We start from the raw sequence: 21,231 nt of genomic DNA, 5'->3' as shown, positions 1-21,231 counted from the left end.
AACATAAATACAACGTTATTGTGTTGGAAAACGCTGCGGTTTTTCTTTCCAAGTTTCTCAGGCTCCTCCGGCTCGGAGGAGCCTGAGAAACTTGGAAAGAAAAACCGCAGCGTTTTCCAACACAACCGCGTGTGTTTCTGCCTGCTGTGGCTATCACTTTGGGTCTCCGGTGCTCCACCGGAGACCCAAAGTGAAAGCCACAGCAGGCAGAAACACACGCGGTTATGTTTACATGCCGCGTAGTGTTTCTACCTGCAGCTGATTTCCCATTTGGGGCTCTCGGGCTCCCCGTGGGAGATTTAGGCAGAAACAACGCGGTTGTGTTGGAAAACGCTGCGGTTTTTCTTTCCGAGTTTCTCAGGCTCCTCCGAGCCGGAGGAGCCTGCCTGAGAAACTTGGAAAGAGAAACCGCAGCGTTTTCCAACACAATAACGTTGTATTTATGTTTGCGGTCGCTTCAAAAGCGACCGCAAACATAAATACAACGTTTTTAAAGCTGCGGTTTTATTTCTAAGTTTTCCGGGCTCCTCCAGCCCGGAAAACTTAGAAAAAAAACGCAGCTAGTGCTTATTTTTTAAAAATAAATAAATAGCACTTACCAAGATTCAGCTGCAGCTTTCCTGCTCTGGTCTCCGGTCCCCGTCCTCCGCCTACAGCACTAATGAAGGGAAAGTCACCCAGCGGTAGCCTTTGTTTACTACAGCTGGCTGGCTTTTCCTTCATTAGTGCCGCAAAAGCAAAAGCCAGCACAGGAGGGCCTCCATTTCACAAAATGGATGCGCCCATGTGCTTGCTTTTGCGAATTTTGAGCTTGAATAGCTCAAAATTTTACATAGGAAGTTTTAAAACTGAGAATGCTAGTATTTTTTTTTTTAATGTTGCCTATCTATTTTTTAAATAAAAACTTTTACTAGACCATCCCTTTAATTCTACAATAGGAGAGGACACAATAACTCTTTTCTCCAGGCTGTAATAACAGTCATCCCGAAGTTAGGGAAGGATCAGGCCAATTGTGCCTCATAGAGGCCCATTTCTCTCCTCAATGTGGATGCGAAGATCTTTGACAGAGTACTCCCTTTGCGCCTGGAGCTATGCCTCCCCAGGCTGATCCATCCCGACCAGGCAGGTTTTGTGCTGCATAGGCAGGGAACGGACAACATCCGCAAGACGCTTCACATTCTGGACTCGCCGGCAGCAAAGGAGGAGGGGATACGCTTGCTGGCCCTGGACGCCGAGAAGGCATTCAACCTGGTCAGTTGGTCTTTCATGAGGGAGGTCTTCGCATCCGTAGGGGTGAGTCCAAGTTGGAGGGGATGGATGGCAGTCCTGTACTCACAGCCGTCGCCCATGGTGGTGGTAAATGGAACCGAGTCACAGGCCTTCCCGTTGCGACGGGGCACATGCCAGGGGTACCCACTTTCCCCGCTGATCTATGCATTGGTGATGGAACCATGGGCAGTGTCGGTTAGGGAAAATGAGTGGATAATGGCCGTCACGATTGGGGTGGTTATTTGTAAGATGAGTCTCTTCGCGGACGATGCCTTGCTTTATGCTACCAGACCGTCCCACTCAGTTCCCCTGGTGTTGGAGAGCCTCGAGAGCTATGGGAGGTTATCAGGATTCAAAGTCAATTTGGGAAAGTCAGTGGCGTATGTGGCGGGGAGACTGCCGGAAAGGGAAAGGAAATATATGGCACGGCTCCCATTCAGGGTGCAGGAGGACCCCTTCCGATACCTTGGTGTTCAGGTGGCGCAGCGTTTTGAAGGCCTCTTCCCCAGGAACTTTCTCCCACTGTGGTCAGCCATAAAAAGAGATATGGAGTGATGGTCAGGCTCAGGACTCTTATGGATGGGCCGCTTGAACTGCATAATGGTGATCCTTCTCCCCAAATGTTTGTTCTTATTGCAGATACTGCCCCGAGCAATACCCACCCCATTTTTTTGCAGAAGTGAAGGTAGCTATGTTGAGATTCCTCTGGGTGGGGGCCAGGCATAGGATTGCATATAAAACCTTGATCTTGCAAAAGGAGGGCTGGAGGGGAAGTTCCCCGATCTGATGACGTACTACAGAGCGACCCAGCTCTAGGTCCTAGTGGATCACTTTGATCCACCTTCAGGGAAGCAATGGGTGGCAATTTACAACACGGTACTAGCCCGGTGATGCTGGATGAATGGCTGTGGGTCCCCCAAGGCCTGTACACCGAGAAGAGTGTTGAATCATCTGGTCCCGGAGGTTCTGTGGTCTATATAGAGGGAAGGGAGAGACAGTAGGTGGCTCACGACGTGGCCATCACCTTTGAGCTGTATCTGGGCACCCCCCCTGCTGAGGGATGGGATAGCGGAGCCACTGGCCTTCCAGTCCTGGTACTAGGCAGGTTTAAGCAGAGCGGGTTAAATGTGGGAAGGGGACACATTTATCTCCTTGGGCAAGCTGGGGGAGACCTTAGGCCTCGGTAACCTGTCGCCATTCCGATTTTGTGCAACAGAAGGGGGCTTTGGGTGGGGGGAAAATCTAAGGAGGAAGCTGGTGAGTTTTGAAATATTCCTGATCACGCAGAGGGGTTCCAGAGGGCTGATAGCTGGGCTGTACAGGAGGATCCTCTTGGCGAGCCTACAAGTACCCCCTCCATCCAGAACCAAATGGGGGCAGGACTGTGCAGGAGGGCTAACCTCAACGCCTTTGCTCCAATATAAACACCAGGCCCTGAAGTTACTCCATAGATGGCACTACCCTCCCACGAGAATCGCGCGAATGAGAGCAGGATACGGCCAGAGCTGTTGGAAGTGCCATCCAGAAAAAGGGAATTACATCATTACATCCACATGTGGTGGGGCTGTGCAAGGGTGAAGGCGTATTGGAGGGCGGTCCTGTCATGGATAAAAGGGTTAGACGGGATTCAGAGGGAATTCTCACCATGGCTTCTCCTTTTTGGGGTAGACACGGGAGAGGAGCTGGAACCAGAAAGGGGGCACATGTTTCAGGCCATGTTCCTATCAGCCAGATGCTGCCTGGCTCAGCGGTGGAAAAGCCCACGAATGCCGGTTGAAAAGGAGTGGGTATTAAAGACTTGCGCTATCACCTCCTGGAGGAGTACAGGTCTGACATTGAAGGTTTATGGTTGCCCTTTTTGAAAAGTATGGGCGAAGTGGAAGATGGGGGAAGGTAGAGGACTGGGAGGTGAGGAAGGGTTGCTCACCAAGAGGGGAGATTGACACTGCAATGGAGCACCCTGGGACAATGGGAAAACCATGAGCATTCTGGGAAGGACTTTCCTGATTCACGGACAAGCATACCTCTGAGACATTAGGTCGGTAAGAGGGTACCATCATCTGTTTCAAACTTTGTAGGGACAATTGAACTCAGCTGTGTGGGGGTTGGGGGGAAGGGTTTCAATGTGTTGGTTATAGGAGTACGCCTTGTGGCTGACCTGTGTCGTTTGAATAAAATGCCAATAAAGTTTGATTTTGAGAAAATACTATAAAACAATTAAACACATAATTGACTTCAAAGTATTTTTAATAGTAGTGCACATATTACAAACCAGTAAATATGAATACCTCACTCAGATGTCTCTGTTTCAATACTATCTTCTTTAACATGCTAAACCATAACTAAAACCACAATCTGCTCTTTTACTCACCTTTATTTGTTAAGTCGTAGAGATCCTGCTAACCAAAAATGTGATGGGTGGAAGGTTTTGAATAAATCTGAACCACAGACACTCCCATAGGCAACCTTCCACACCACCAAGCCTGATTTTCAATGGTCTTTTCCCCATTCTGTAATGGCTTGGCAGGCTAGAGAACGATGGTTTGGAGGGTTGCCCAGAGTTTCACCACAGGTTAACATGTATTTTAAACCTTCCAGCTGTCACCTTTTCTTTTGCTTTAGTCACCTGACTGGGAATGGTATGCCCAGACGTGGGTCCTGTGCCTGCTGGGCCTAGAGACCAAAGCTACTTCTCACTGATGATGCCCAATGAGGCCAAAACATGTATGGAGATGCTTGTGGTCTCGTGCAGAAGGGATGTGGCCTAGCATTTCGGGCTGGACTGCCCATTTTGGGTGGGACAATGCCTGATTTGCATATGGTCTTTCCCTTTCTGAAATAGCTTGGTAGGCGAAGAACAATGGCTTGGAGGGTTGCCCAGAGCTGTGCCACAGGTTAATAATCCTAAACTTTCCAGCCATCACCTTTTTGTTTGGCCATAGAAAACCTGACGCCAACTTACAGACCCAAATGAAGGAACTGCCTTAACATTACCACACCCAAATATCTCCCCTGCCCAGACGTATTCACTGCTAGTAGCATGGTGACATGTTCGTCTCTCCATGACACTCTTGCCAACTCTTACCTATGGCCTAGACTTGAGCTACAGTTGAAAACATCATTAGATATAAGTACCTCACTCACGTATTTGACTTTGAATACTATCTTCTTTACCACACTAAGGCATACCTAAAACCACAATCGTCTCTATTACCAACCTTTATTACTTAGGTCGGAGAAAACCTGACTCCAATTTACAAACCCAAATCTATTAAATACCTTCACATTAGCCCCATAGCACTACCTGACCCAATATCCCCCCTGCCCAGAAGTACTCACTGCTACTATCATGGTGGTATGTTCCTCCGACTCCACATAACTCATGCTAACACTTACCCATGGCCTAAACCTAACCTACAGTGGAAAACATCATTAAATAGATCTACCTCACAATGTAATTTGGATAAGGAATGGTTATCACAAACCTCTGGCTTGCAATTGTGCAACACAGAACAATCCCGTTTTTGCATGTCAGTGTACCTGACATCATGGCTTCATGGCATCATGGCAAAGGGGGCCTTCTCTTCTGCATATCTTTAGAAATTTGGCATTGATCTGGCACCTTGACGATCTGTGAGGAGCCCTTCAGATGGCAATGTCCCCTCATTGCCAAATGCATCCTTTGGTTTGGCAGTGAAACATGTTTCTCTTCTGCCACACAGTTGTAAACTTCAGGGACAGTAACTGCTGAGGGGCCTAGGAGTGGGGAGTGAATTCCAGAACTCTAGTAATATTGGCATACTACTGCCCACATTTCTCTCCATGCCCTGAATTTTAGCTCGTGTTATTTTGAATTCCCTTTATAACGTTGCAAAGTGGTTTTAGCTTAACAGCCAGGAGCGGCTGAACGGCAAAGGATATGATATGATATGGCATTTATAACACGCCTATACACCAGTGTTTCAAGGTGTGACGAGGCAAGGGAGGGGGAACAGAGGGAAGACGAAAACAAAGATCTTACTAGGCCAGGTGACATTGAGATCGCGCAAGTGCAGGCGAGTGGGGGGGGGGCGGAGTGCAGGGGGAATGGGAAGAGGGCAGTGCAATACATAGGATCAACAGTAAATAAATAAAAAGAATAAATAAAAAATAAATAAAAAACAATAGGTTAAAAGTGCAGCCAGCATGTGGCAAGTGCAGTTGAAGTGCATACATCGTGTCAAGAGCTGGAGGGATACAGAAACAGCCCCTAAGTGCAGGGGTGCCTGGGAGGCAGTGCAGGAGTGCAGCTAGAGGGGGAGAGGACTTGGGCCCGAGATCAGAGGGTAGCCAAGTGACCAGTGCAGTTTCAGGCAGGAGTTCAGCAGGGGAGAGGAGGAGAGAAAGCAGAAGCAAAGAGGAAGGTCTTGAGGTGCTTCCGAAACCGGAGATGGTTCTCCTCAAGTTTCAGGGAGGCAGTGAGGCTATCCCAGAGGGAGGCCCCGGCTGAAGGAGATCTACCACCAACTCGTTGCTTGGAGAAGCGACTGACCCTGAGGGAGTTGGAGGCGGTTGAGCGAAAAGCCAGAGAAGGAAGATATTTAGGAAGAGAGTTGAAGGTATTGAGGCCCCAGAAGGCCGTGTGGACAATGCAGAGAGTTTTTAACTTAATCCTTGCAGCCACTGGGAGCCAGTGCAGAGATTTCAGTCCTGGAGAGATATGATCCCTGGGCTTGAGGCCAAGGACAAGTCTCACAGTCCTGTTCTGGATGATCTTTCTTCCTCCCACCATAGCTCTCCTTGCCCCACAACCCAAGCAGCCTCCCACCATTGCTCACCTCTGCTCTGCAATCCTAGCACACCCCTGAAAATACCATGCTGGCTTTCAAAATTACACGTATCTGCAGGTTAGTGTTCCCTGGCACATTACATTAGTATTAGCCGTAGCAATGCAGAGGAGACGACCGTCTCCTCGGCCTACGGCAATCTGGGTTCTGCCCCCAACATGGCACTGAAACGGCCCTCCTAGACCTTAAAAACCAAATGGATGATCTCAGAGACGCAGGCAAACCTGCCCTCCTACTGCTACTTGACCTTTCTGCAGCGTTCGACTTGGTTGACCACAATACCCTGTGTCACCACCTAGCCACCCAAGCCAACTTCTCCCCTAAAGCCTGCCAGTGGATCACTTCCTTTCTCCAAGAAAGGGCCATGAAAGTATTTTCTGAAGTTGCTGCCGCCACCCCCAGCCTCCTCACCTGTGGTGTCCCCCAGGGATCCTGTATCGCACCTACACTCTACAACCTCTTCACTAGGCCCTTGTTTAGCATCCTGGACTCCCTTGGTATATCCTATACCAACTATGCAGACGATACGCAGGGACTCATCCCTCTCACGGGCGACTACCTAGCAGACTCCAACACCCTCTCCTCTATCTACTCCACCATCCAATCCTGGATGGCGGAGAATTGGCTTTGCCTCAATAGCGAAAAAACCGAACTCCTCCTTATTGGCTCACTGTTCACCCTCGGTAACCTTGGTGAACAGTACGCCTCCTTCACTATTGACAACATTCCAATTAAGGTCTCAAACCATGTTAAGACACTCCGAGTCTACCTCGACTCCGACCTGTCGATGGACAGACAGGTCAATGCCATCGCCGCCTCCTCAGCTTACTACTCCAAAGTCCTCAACGCAGTCAGGCCCTTCTTGGCCCGTCAAAGTTGCCTCACAATTGCCAGGGCAATCATCGGGTCAAGACTTGACTACTGTAAAGCCCTTCTCGCGGGGACATCCAACAAAAACCTGGCCACACTTCAGCTAGCCCAAAACAATGCACTAAGGGCAGCCACTGGCACCCCAAGGAGAAACCATAGCTCCGAAATCAGAAGGCAAGTACATTGGCTCCCTGTCAAACAGAGTATTGTCTTTAAAACTCTTGTCCTCACCCACAAATGCCTTCACGAGCTTGCCCCCGCTACCTGACTAACAGAATTACCAGGCAGCCCGCCACAAGACCGCTCAGATCCATCTATGCCAACACCATTGTTACGCCTACCTCACGGAAAGTGCGCGCTGGTGGCTCCAGTTTCCCCACCTTAGCAGCCACGCACTGGAACGCCCTGCCTCCTCACCTAAGACTCATTGAGTCCCACCTAGCCTTTCGTAAGGCTATCAAAACCAGACTTTTTGTGTAAGTTAAATCTGTATGCTCCACTGCTTATATGCCTGCCAAACTGTAACTAAGATCCTTCTGGCACCTGTATGTAATCTTAAATCTGTGTACCCTCTGTAACAGCGCCTCAATGCCTTATGGGCTGCAAGTGCGCTTAACAAATGCAAATAAATAAAAAAATTAAAAATAAGTACGCAAAAAGACAACCACTATGGTACCACATTGAAGAGAATTCTCTATAACTTATGTTGTGTGTATGCAGACAGTTACTTGCTGGCATATTTGGCATAATTGGAATTCCAGGTAAATAGAGCCAAAATATTTACTGCATTCTTACTTATAAATTTAAATGGAATACTGAACTGTAAACGCCTATTGGCTTTGTGAATGCTTGTTTATTTTTACTATTTTCATCAACATGTTCCTTAACCATACTATGTAAACAAAGGGGCGAGCACAAAAAGCTACAAGTGTCCAACCAAAGATCACATCGGAAGCAGAAAAAATGTTAAAAACTATGAAGGTACATACTAATTGTTTTTTTTTTTTTTTGTGCAGAAACCGTCCTTGAATGCAAAATTAAATATGTTGTCGCCTCAAAGAAATATGCAAATGAGTGTTGCTGTCTCTAGCATGTTCTTGTACTTCATCACATTTTTAACATTATTGTAATTGTTATGCAATAAGATGTAAATTATCTTGTGAAGCCAACGATGTACAGAAAAAGGGAAATCTAAATTGCCAAATGAACTCCTTTTCGATTTTTTTTTATATTAATTGTTCCCCCATGAATAATTATTTTTGTCTTTACCTGTTTTATATCCACATTTCACTTTTCTACCCGATGGATTTCTCATCCTTTCCAAACACCTATTTGAAATGTTGGGCAACAACTGGTAGCACTAGCTATCTCTAATCCTTAAATACATCTTTTCAATAGTATAATGTATTATTCATAGCTACATAACGCAGGAGAAAGTTTGGGAATTTAATATTGTATGTACTCCTCTTGCATATTACTGCATTATAATATTGAGCAAGTACTACAAACTGCCAAGTTTAAACAACTATTTCTTGCTTGTGTGAGGCGATGCTTTAGACTTTACTGTGCATGTCTTTGAAATGAAGGCCCTTCGCTTAGTGTGCAGAGATTCTCCCCTTCACATCTCTCGCTTCTGACGTGTTTCCCGTTTGGCATATGTAAGAGTGTGTTAGGCTCTGTGATGCATCCTGCAGAGCCATCACAGAATCCCAGCCTAGAGTCTCCTCCCATGTGGCCATGGAAAGGCACACGCTACCTATACTAACCCTGGGAGTGGTATTAGGAGGGAGTATCACATGGGAGGAGAAAGCGATCAAGGGAATGTGGTGAATCTGTCAGGAGAGACGCATTATTCATCCTCTGATGAGGTTTTCCTAGTGCCTGAATATTTAATGGCATGTCATCGTAGGGCCTCCTCTTTCGGACTTATCCAAGGTGCCAAGTAGGAGATCCCTTTTTGTAAACATGAACATGATGTATATAGGGGACAGGGAGTTAATACAACTACTTTTAGTAGTTATGATTCTACCTTGTGTTTGGATTATAAACCCAAGAAAAATCCATTACTTCCTTTTAAAACCTTCCTTTAGAAGTACATCCTATAAATCACTCAGAGTGGATTAAATGAAGTAAAAACTAAGAACATTATGGACTTCAAGTCCCATAATGCCCTTAGTACTGAGACAAGGAAGAGGGGTCCAGAGTCACCAAACTATAATGATCAGTCTAGTGGCTGTAATGACCCACACCTGAACGGGACCTTTAAACATTTAAGATTTTCAGGTGCGGGCCAAACAGAAACAGCAGGAGGAAGCAGAAGTTTGAACCGCTGCTTTGCTGATAGTAGGACGCCACTCAGTAAACATGGCAGAAGTCAAAGTTCCTGGAAGATGCAGAGGATGCTCAGCAGGAAGCGGTATTGAGGCTAGCTGTCCCAAGAGAGAGAGAGAAGCTGTCCGTGCCCTGCATCTCGCCCCGGTGTGAGGTTTTGACCGGGGCACCGCCCTACAGACAAGGAGTGGATCAGCCGCTCATACTCCCTTTTAAAATGGGGAAATACTCCCAAAAAATAAAAATAGGGAGCACAAATACTCCAATCCAAAAATAGGAATCAAATATGTAGGGCCTTGTGCTCTTGCTTTCACCCACACAGCTCCATGGATATTTTTGGCCCAGTGGGGTGGGACTACCACAGAAAGACACTATTATTATTACCTGATTCAAAGAAGTTAACATGTATCTTTCAATGCACATGAATAACTAAGTTCAAAGAAATAGTTATTAAACATTTCCTGATTCCAGTTAAAAAATGTTTTACTTGCTTACAAAATACCATATTGGGAATGCAACATACTTTTTACTCCCCCAAAAAATCATTTTACTCTTACTCCCTATTTTTAAAGTAAAAATACTACCACTTCAAAATCTTACCTGGAGCATTGCGGAGTGGTCTAAGCTCCATTGACAGACAGCGTAAATGTCAGAAGGCTGACCAAATCTGTCAAACACCAGGGAAGTCCAGATGAGCGAAGTAACAGAAACAATGAGTCAGAAAGAGATGCCAGGATATACCAGTGAGTTGGCCTGATAGAGGTGACCCTGGGGCGCTCTGAAGTAGACCGCTATGTAAGAATGCACCTTTTGAATACCGAACATTTAAATTAAAGCAAAGTAAATGCAATCTCCCAAAAGGGAGATCTCGAGTTAGAAGAATATTATACCCAAGATTGCCAACTCCAAAAAAAAGGCAATAATCAAGCAAAGTGAATAAAGGGAGAATCCAATCAAAAGGGGAATATTGCAACCGGCATGGCCAAAGAAAGGCAATGATAGGGGATACAATTTTCCTAAAGAGGGATATCCAACCAGGACACATTATAACCTGCATTGCCTAAGCCAAAGAAAGCATAGAGTGACATCAAGGCAAATTAAATGTAGTAGTCCCAGAACAAAAAGTTGTAAACTACATTGCTAGTCACCAATAGTTTGTGTAGAAAGAAATCTGAGGAAAACCCTCCTTGTAGAAGGGATCAAGGTGGGGGGGGGACTGTAACCTGCATTGCCTATGGCAAACTGATCAATGTGAGAAACATTGTCCTTTTTTGTACAGCATAGTTGTGGATGAAGTTGTAAGCCAATTGTGTTGCAAGTCAAAAGACTTACCTAAGAAGCCGTTGTTGGTTCAACTTTCACCATTAAAGATTTACGTGTGGAAAGTTTGGAACAAGCCTCACCACTGGGTACACTTTGTAGTAGTAGGAGTTTTATCCTGGCAGGAGAGTACACCAGGAAATGGATAAGTAGTGGTTAATCCTGGGAAGCGAGTGGACCAGGAAGGAGCTGATATGAAGTACGAGTAATGTGGTAGAAGGCTATGGTGGAAAACAACTGGCAATTCCACTACTGTGTTTGATAAACTGTTGTATAACCATTGTGACTAAAGTACAACTTTCTGAATGAATCATCCTGACTAAGGTGTTGCTTATGAAGAAGAAATGCAATGTGACAAAAAGTGACTGGTCTTCCGAGAAAAGAACCTTTACAATGACTTTTTGATTTGGTGTATGAAGAGTCTTTTTGGTTTGCCAAGCAGAAGGTTGTGAACACTTTAATAATTATCTTAAGAGTGAGAAACCTTTGTGGAACTGAGATAGTCACTCTGCCAAGTGAAGGACATAATGGATGAAGCAAACTGTGCATTCTACCTGGAGTGGAACTTGGCTACTGAAAAGAACATTTCTGAAATTGAACTTTGGTTTGAAAAATCCTGAATTGATCCAGGGGAAGGGGATGCAACCATGGTTGCAAGTATTTCTGTTTATAATGTTTTCATGTTTGAATTCATATGTTATTTTGTAAAGTTTAAACAGACAAATAATTCCTGTATGATTTTTTTTTTTGTATGAATTAGTGTGAGGGATAGATACTTTTGGACATTAGGTCACTTTCCTTTAACCTTAGTTTGTTAGGTAGGGAACTCCTTGTTAGGTTAGGGAAAGATAGGTGTTTGTCTCACCCTTTGTTATTTAATAAAATGGCGACTTGTGAAAATACTCCACCTGTGTGTCCGTCTCATGTGTCCAACTCCTCAAAACGCCCACTTTCCTAGGAAAAGCAGCATTAGCAGACAGTCCTCATACTACAAGCGTTCTCGGCTGCCACACAGCGTGTGTCAATCTTTAAGTATTTATTTATTTATTTATTTATTTATTTTACATTTATAAAGCGCTCACACAGCCCGCAGGCATCGAGGCGCTGTTACAGGAATTGTTAGTTTTTCTTAGTTGTGTAATTGTGTTTTTTTCTTTGTTTTAGTTACGTATTTATAACGTGCTTAAACACTCAGAGGTTTCGAAGCGCGGACCCGGGGATCGAACCTGTTGTTGCTTTGTGTCGTCTTGCTTCCAAGACGCGCACGCTGCCGCTGTGCTATCCTCCCGGGACAAGTAGTATATTTACCTTTGCTTTATGTATTAAGATATGCTGCCCTCCCGAATAACACTGAGTAACATGAACGAATACAGCTAGTATCAAAGGCTTGTGGTGTCATGGGGCTTTGCTCCCTGCTAGCAACATTGTTTTAGTATGATTCCTCGCCCTGTCTGACCACCCCTTCCATTGAAATGCATTTGTCATTTGGGTATTAAAAAAAAGGTGCATGGAGGGGGAGGGGGTTCTCACTTGTGCCAAAGTCTTGTGCTGCCGTTTGGTTTTGTTCTTATTGCTTTTTACTAATAGATTGTTCACCAATCCACCAGAATTGGGAGTGGTCATTTTTTCCAGGACATGTTTGGTGCACTAGATGTCGGGTTCCCTGCTGCTCTGTGGCCAATTACAAATGCCGCTGGCCGCTCTTGCCGGTGATCCCTTTGGGTCCAGGAGAGACTAGTTAGTTGTAGAGAAGATATGGCCAAAGTGCTTGGAGACTCGAGGAGCGCGGGCAGAGTGGGGGCTGTAGAAAGAGCCTACTGAAAATCATGGGTTGGTGAACACAGGTAATTGTGTTAGTATATTGTTATGTTTTCTATTGTTTTGTCTGAAACAGGTTGGGGTAAATGTGTGTGTCGCTGAAATTGAAACCTGAACTCTGAAATCTGTTATGATTATACAGGAGGGAAAGTACCCTGCTTATAGAACTATTTATTTGAATAAGGAACAGTAAAAGCAGCTGGCCAACGCAGTTTGAAAGCAGTGCATTCATGCTCCCTACTAATTTAAGAGGACATGAGACTGCTGCACTGGTCAGGGTAGTGTGGTATCGATTGGGGATTACGAAGAATGTGTTCTGTATGAGTGTGAAGACAATATTTTGTATGTAAGGCCCCTGATTGTTTTGTCTTGTTGAAACCCATACCTCGATACTTGAAACCCTAAATGTGCAACTCTGTTGCAACCCTGCTTTATATTTCACTCTCCTCTATCCTAGTAGAGGAGTTGTAACAGCCTTTGTTTCAACTGATTGTTTCTCGATTGTGACCCCTACCTACTCTTGTCGCTGAGAAAGCTGAATAGCGCTCTATGTTGTGGGTAGCCTAACGCGGGTGCAGGTTGTGAACCAGAAGTCATCTGAGTGTGACCAGCACCAGCGCGTGTCACTAAAATGTCTGTAACGTTGGGGAAACGGTGGCTGGGTATTGATACTTGAGCCTTTGGATAGATGTGGCAGAACAGTCGGTTGATCAGCCATACGCACGCCGCCAGCCACAGGGCTCTACAGCCTCCCGATGCAAATGGAGTTAGGAACTGACCCTGAAGTTGGATGAACGCCTCACTATCTCTACCTTGATGAGGATTTCCCTGCCTAAAATAAACTAAAGTAAACACTCTAACAAAGGCTATCTGTCGCTCACATTTATACATATAACAAATAAAGGAAATATATGGCAATTCAAAATAACAAATAATTGAATTCACATGCAATCAGTCTCTCTTCACAACCTTGCTGAATTCACCTTCCCCAGGGATTCTGTGGCACAGTTCAAGAAAAGAACACAAGGTGATCCTGGAGTTTAGCAAAAGTTCCAACAAAGTCTTATGCCACTTCAACTTCAACTTGTCAGTGTGCAGTTCCAACACAAAAAGTGTAAGGTTTTTCCTCCTCCTTGAACAAGTTCTCAGTTCACAAATAATTAATCTACGGTTAATTCTGCACTTATCTCTGCTCAGTGTAAGGCCATGTTCTACGGGAGCTTTCATCACCCTATATAATCTTTCATCATGTGTCCTTTGGTCTGGTTGTTTTCATCTCTAGATCTCGCATCAGTGTGCCATCAGATAAGGCTACACCTGAACTCCAAGGAGCCTGCAGCATTTCTCTCTCCTGAAGGTCTGTTCCAGTTTGTCCGGATACCCTTTGGCTTAATATCAGCCGCCTCTATGTTGCAAAAAACCCACTTGGCTGAGAATACTTGTCGTCTTTGTCACTTGAGTGTGGAGACGAGTCAACATCTATTGACCAACTGTACAGTTTTAGAAGAACTTTATTGTAAAGGTGCTATTGATTATGTTGCACAATTCGAGGATATTAACAAAGACCAATTCTGGTCTACATTAATTGCAGCTGAGTCTATAGTTATTTCCGCAGCGGGACTGGCAATATGGAAAGAAGTGCAAAAGAGTTTTTGTCCTTCTGTACTATTGAACGTTATTTTAAAGGTTTTATATATTTGAAATGTGCATGATTGTTGCTTCCACTCTTTTCTTTCTTCATTGTTTTTGTTAATATATGAATTATGTATATAATATTTCTTTTATGTTTTTTCTGCATGTGCTAAAAGTCTAAAATAAACTATTGCACAATAATGAAAAAAAGAAATAACCCATTATCTTAGTAACATTTGTGTGTCACCTTGACTATAGATTAGGTTATTTCAACACTGAGGTATGTAACTGAGTTATAGCGCTGAGCAGGAAATAAAGAGATTTTAACATCCCATGTCATGTAGGCTGTCTTTGCCTACGTTTAATTTATAGACCAGATGAGATCACTCTGAACTCTTGTTTAAGTGCTTGTATACAAGGATAACTTCAATCAGGTTACTTTTTATAACTATTAACTTGCCTGCAGCAACCAAGGTTGTGGTTTTGGGGTCAAGGGTGAAAGGGGGGCCAATGATAGGATTAATCAATATCTGAATAGAAAGCACATTTTAAACCTCCCGCTGTAACTATTGCCTAAAGGTGTTCATTCAGCAATTGAACCCTGACAAGAAAACACATGGAAGCTCATGAGGTCCATAGCATTAATTGTGGCTAAGATGGATTTCCATATAACACGATCAAAACATGTTTTCAGCAAAACGTGTTATTAATATGCATTTATTTTGGAATCCAAGCCAAATGCTTGAAATGCCTTGAAAAAAGTTATTTGTGAGTGAAACACGTGTAGGCACTGAGCACTCACAAACCTAATGTCTTATTTTCTTTCAAGAATGTATTCTTGTACTGGTGTCAAAATATTGAATAAGGCTTTGTGTTTTTATAACCTTTATTTACTAAACAAGGTTGCATGACAGAAATTAGCTAACAGTGACAGTCAAAGCAACAATCAAAAACATTTAGAACCCATGTCTGGGTGCATAATTCCTTGAATTTCAACCAAAACCTCCACATGCCCCCTCCACCCGGCCAGCACGAACACACATCCAGGATACCCCTGTGGTTGTTTAGTGAGATGACTCTGGTCAAAACAATGGATAGTCCTTAAGGAGGCAAGGCTTGAAAACATAGTATGGGTAATCCCTGGACTATTCAATAAACTGTTACCAAGTGTTAAGTTAACTGGCCAGTTTATTGTCAAAGGCGCGTGGTCACCGTCTCCACAACCAACCATATCTGATATCTTAAGCCACTACAAAGCCATGATCGGGCCTTCCAGGCTCTTCCAGGCCTGAGCAGTCTTAATTCTCGCCCCATCAGCAGGTGCGATATCAGTTTTACGAAATCGCCCGAACACAGATAAACTCCTGCACCCAAACCTCTCAGGAGATCCACCAACAGGCCCACAGGTAACTGAATACCCGTAATCACCTTGACATAATGCAGGACGGTCAATCGAATGTTCCCAGCAATAAGGCACGTCCACCACATTTGGAAATAACTACCCACCATGCCACACTTTCACCAACAAGAAGGGTCCAGGGTACCATTGATCTTAGTAAGGCTCAGGGGAGTATGTTACCAACTACAACGTAATGTATACATACACTCCCTATTAGTGTCACATTTAGAAGAAGAATGCTTACGGGATGATATCTCCACCTAGGGACTGTCGTCTATGGGACTACCCAAGTCTGCCTCTCAATTAGCCATGTTGTTAATTAACCTCTGTACAACCACAAACTTTGTTTAAGCTCCCCGATAAGGACCACGGTGCTATCCTGCACCCGTACCATTCCTCAATTGTGTTTTCTCTTACCGGACTCTAAAGCCAAGCATCAGGGAGCGATCGCCTTCTGAGTTCCAGTATTCAACTGGCATGGTTGTGAACTCCACAACGCTCCCAGAGTACAGTCCGGAAGGATTATTCCAACTCACAGACCGCTGCTGTTCTAGGTATTAAGTTTTGTTTCATTTTCTATTGCTGGTTGAGACCTATTACCTCGTGGATATTAACAACTAAGGAAGACGCAGAAGAGCTCCTCCTATCCTTCCCCCACCTATTGCCATCTTGTTATATTTGGCTTGTCACGGTATTGCAGTCGCTCTAATGTACAGTCACACCTTCATAGTGGGTTGACTTCCCAATTATATTCAACTAAAGTATATTCGTGTGTTCTTCCCCTTTTCTCCCACCTTACTACAGCTCTTCAGACTGAAGACCTGCCAACCCAAAGGCCCCAGTAAACCAGAATTCTGTCATATCTTGGCGGGGAGAAGAGTTCCCGACATAGATTTTCTGGTCGGGACTTCCTTCTTCTCTTTGACTTGGAGTATTCTCTCCATGGTTTCCAAAGGCCAGGTCAGTGCTACGAGCTAACAGATTAAAAAGACCCTTCTTCCTTCCCAAACCATGGAGAATATGTTAAAAGAAATGATGGATTCAATGCAGAAACTCCAGGCTGAAGTTACAACCTCCCGGGAAGAGAATGTAATATTATTTCAGTCACTCCCTGTTTTACACAGTAAGGTAGAAGCCATGGTTAGTAAAAGTCCTGTTACAAATCCTTGGGGAACCACAGGGGGGGAACACTACTGCAGCCAGTGGATCTAAAGCCACTAGGTCCTCACGGTCTGAGGAGACGGGCCCAGCCACATTACCATCTCCCGGCACAGGCCCAACATTCCCACCCCACCTATGCGTAACAAATTCGGTGGAGACGCTAAAGAATTCAAAGCATTTACCACCCAATTTAAAATGCACTTCCTTAACAGACCAGGCCTATATGCATCAGATTCAGCAAAGGTGGCTTTTATCCTACTTAATCTGGATAAAACAGCCCTGTCCTGGGTAACCCCTATTTAGACTCAAATGACCCTATATTAGGGAAGTATAATGAGTTGTTTTTAGGCTTTTCAAGCAATGTTCAGCAGGCAATACGCCACTCAATCCCTTTGTAATGAGTTCATGGATCTTCGTCAGGGAAACAAAGACCTTCTCTCCTATATTGCACAATTCAGAAACTTGGTGTCCCAATCCACATGGCCCGAAGATGTCCAATTGACTATCTTTCAGTGGGAGGAAGAAGTCAAAGACGCCCTCAGTCAAGTCGTAAACCCTCCTGTCACAATACAAGAATGCATAGAATGAATAGTAAGACTCGATTAACGTTGGCAGGATAGGAAAGGGTAACATCGACAATTTGAATGGCAAAAGAACCCCATTCAAACAGAATGAACTGGCCCGCCCTTCCTCTGGAATATGAACCTATACAAATGGGGAGTATAAGAGGTCCAGCCTCATCAGAAGAAAGAGAACAAAGAAGGAAAGGAAACCTTTGTTTCTATTGTGCAGAACAAGGACATTTGGTATGTTTCTGCCAAAAGTGACCCACTGTGAAATCGGAGAACTAGTAAACTTACATGTAAATCCCGCTACCATCCCTCCAAGGGAACGCATCAGAGAACCCCAACAACACCTAATGATCTTAGTCACCCTGAAATGTATCTCTCAAGAACGGGTGGACGTTTGTGCTATGATGGACAATAGGGCTACAGGCAATTTCGGTGATATTTCATTTGTCCAAGAAAAAGGAATTCCATTGGTTGTTAAGACAACCAAAGAACCCATTATTTCTGTACATGGATCAGATCTAATTTCAGGACCCATTCCCACCAAACATGTTTACAAATGATTTGCTCTCAAAGACATCAAGAACGAATTCAGTTCGATGTTGTAGCAGGCCCGTATTTTCAGATTATATTCGGTATTCCATGGCTGATGATACATAATCCTGTAATCAACTAGACCCAAAGGAGACTTGCGTTCAAAGGGGATCATTGCCCTAGATCATGTCAAACGCCAAAGAAGAATATCAAATCTAATACCACGACGGATCTGTGTGTAGCCACTGTGCACATACCCCATATACCCAAAGAATACCAAGATTACCTGGATGTTTTGACCCTGTTGATGCCAACAAACTTCCTCCACACTGACCCTATAACTGCCAGATTCAGCTGCTACCTGGAGCCCAAATACCTTATGGAAAGACAGGGGCGTTGCTATGAGGGGGCTAAGGGGGCTATAGCCCCTGATCTTTTGGTTGTAGCCCCGGATAGAATCTCAGGATCTACAGCCAAAAGACTAGCTAGCCCCCAGTCCCAACAGTTCCCACAACAGCTTAGCCCCGGGTCTTTTCCAGACCTAGCAACTCCCCTGTGGAAAGACGTATGCCCTTACAGACGAGGAGAACCTAGTCCTGAAACAATACATAGATGACAGCCTAGCCAAAGGGTTTATCCGCCATTCCACCTCTCCAGCAGGTGCCCACTTATTTTTCATCCCTAAAAAGGATGAAATGGAATTAAGACATGCATAGATTATCGGCAATTTAATGATATCACAGTCAAAAAACGCTATCCATCGCAACTGACCCTCATTCTGTTAGATCAGGCACGCCAAAGTACTATTTACACCAAACTGGATCTGAAATTTACCTCCGCTCCTTTTCTAAGAAATCCAGACCCAGACCTACCATACATAGTCGAAGCTGATACGTCTGATTATGCCATAGGAGCTGTACTATCCCAGACAGACCCACATTCTCGGATGAAACATCCTATTGCTTTCCATTCACACAATCTTAATCCACCAGAATGCAATTATAGCAATGTCGACAAAGAACTATTGGCCATCAAAGATGCATTCATCACGTGGAGGTGGTATCTGCCAGGAGAAACCATGCTGGTCATAACTGACCATAAGAATCTGGAATTTCTGCAATAGTTGGATTATTTTCTTTTCCAGATTCAATTTCAAGTTGACTTATACACCAGGGGATCGGAACACCGTAGCTGATGCCTTATCACGTAAAAACCCAGTACCTTCTGACACTAGTGGAGGACTTCCATTTGTAGCTCCATCACAAATATTGTCCATGCTCCAATCAGTACTTGAGGGTTATAAAGAAAGGTTACGTCTTGCCTATACCAAGACCCAGCAACAACGTTTCTTAGACTCAAGTCCCTCTCATCAAGAACGACATGGACTCCTGTTTTGAGGGGATCAGTTATGGTTACCAAATGAAGAAAGCCAATTGTGTTTTCTGCGTTTTTCACAATGCTACAGGAGCAGGACATTTTGGGGTCTTGAAAACCTGAGAGAAAGTGGAGAGATATGATATGATAGTTTATTTATATAGCGCCTATACACAATGTTTCAAAGCGCTTCAAGGCAAGGGAGGGAACAAGGGAAAATACAATGACATTCTTACAAGTCATGAACAGTAAGGATGTGAAATTAACTATTGCACTCGGCCTGACGACATTTCAGATAGTGCAAAACATAGATATGTAAGACATAGATAAGCAAGGGAGGGGGATAGTGGGAAGGAAATAGAAACAGACAGGCGACTACCATACTAGGCCTGATGACATTTCTGGTAGAGCCAGATAAAAACAAGAGGTGAGGGAGCGGGGTGCAGAAAGGCAGGGGAGGAACAAAACAAGTGACTATCATACTAGGCCTGACGAAATTTCAGATAGTGCTGTAGAGGTGGCGGGGAGGAAAAAAACAGTAAGGGGAGGGGGGTGGACACAGACGAGGTTGCTATCATACTAGGTCCAGGGACAATTCTGATAGAGTAAGTGCATAGAAGAAAGTAAGGGGAGGATATAGGAAAAGGGAGAAGGGAAAGGAGGAGAGAACAGAGTTAGCAGTCAAAAGAGTGGAGACGCAAGAGGGGAGAGTGAATACAATTGCAGAAGTCAGTAGTAACACATAATATTGCAAGCCAGGATACAAGATGAAGATGGGAACAGCATGATTCAGGACCACCATGAGTAGAAGATGCAAAGGAAGTTCAGCATGAGAGTTGAGAAAGGGTGACGCACCGTGAATGAATGAAGTGTATGCATGGTGTAAAGGCTGGACTGCGGTTGTTCGAGACTACATCTTGGGATACGGTTTGTGTTCAAGGTCCAAGACTAACTGACAAAGGACTATGGGTTGTGGCAGCCTATCCCTATAGCTAAAGGTCCATAGACTCAATGTTCCATGGATTTCATAACAGACCTCCACCTGGAAAAGAACTATTAAAACAATAGTAGATACCTTCTGTGAGAAACCTGAAGATGTTTCACTTACTAGTCCCCAGGGATCTGTCATCCAGGTGGCCAGGACACGGCCATCGCTATTGGATCCAGTTCCTGGGGGTGGACCAGTGGGGGAGGATCACCTGGATGGGGGATCTCCGGGGAGTCGAATTGGGACACTGACAGGCAAGACGTGGTAGGTACTCCATTCCTTGAAACACCCTTTCCCCATCCTACCCTGTAAGACATCGAGAAGCTCTACACCACACACTTTTCTGACACAAACACTTTCTTACACAGAGAAAGACAATGGACTAACACCAGAGCTGTTTACCTGACATGTCCCAACACAAGGGTCAGGCAATTGATCAGAACCACACACCAGACGGCCCTTTACCTTCCCCACAGGGATAAAAGGCAGAGCATGAGAGCACACAACGAGCAAGGCTGAACACATGAGGGGACAGCTATTCCAGACCAGCAGTACAAGAGGAGGAGAAGAGCGGTGAGACCTGAAAGGATGATGAGGAGGGAGTTGCCCTTGCCCTTTTCAACTCAAAACCGCAAAGCCTCTGAGAATCTGAGAAACCGGAGGGTATTCTCCCAAGTAGACCTCGAGAATCCCTTATTCAGGTGGCCAGGGAAGGGAAGGGCTGGCGCTCTCAGATTCCCAAATCTGGAGGTGAACAAACGAGCGAGGGAGGATCACCTGGGTAGGGCAGGCCGGGGTTATGCTCGAGGGGTGGGGGGAATACCCCAGGTGAGACGCGGTACTATACCAGGGATGATGGTGAGGAGGACGAAGTTCCTGAAGCCTTTTTTGGTTATTCCACCTCTACCTCCCTTACACCCAAAGAAGCTCCCTTAATCAAATCCAAGCACCCCTACACCTCTGGTAAACCAACTAGGAACCCAAGCCGTGCTGCACTCGAAAACCATAACTCCCAGAATCCTTGTTTCCTGGTTTTCACCCAAAAACTCCCCATCTTTCATGATGCCTACCTCCAAGGTGCCAGACAAGACCCAGCTACCCCAGAGGCAGACATCATGTCTTCAAGGGAAGTCACAACAG

At 44.8% G+C, this 21,231-nt stretch overlaps 1 protein-coding gene across 2 annotated transcripts in view; it reads left to right on the top strand.

The window, feature by feature from the left end:
- Positions 1-21,231, top strand: part of LOC138497657 (early endosome antigen 1-like) — a 734,693-nt gene that overhangs the window by 218,761 nt on the left and 494,701 nt on the right. For both annotated transcript variants that reach the window (XM_069621253.1, XM_069621252.1), the window contains exon 4: positions 7,869-7,946. In XM_069621253.1, coding sequence (XP_069477354.1) covers positions 7,869-7,946 — 78 coding nt within the window. The remainder of the gene's footprint in view (positions 1-7,868; positions 7,947-21,231) is intronic.

The sequence above is a fragment of the Ambystoma mexicanum genome, chromosome 5q (assembly GCF_040938575.1).
Source record: "Ambystoma mexicanum isolate Mex_15411 chromosome 5q, UKY_AmexF1_1, whole genome shotgun sequence".
Taxonomy (NCBI): domain Eukaryota; kingdom Metazoa; phylum Chordata; class Amphibia; order Caudata; family Ambystomatidae; genus Ambystoma; species Ambystoma mexicanum.
Note: the sequence above shows the minus strand (reverse complement) of the source record. Positions and strands in the feature narration are given on the sequence as shown.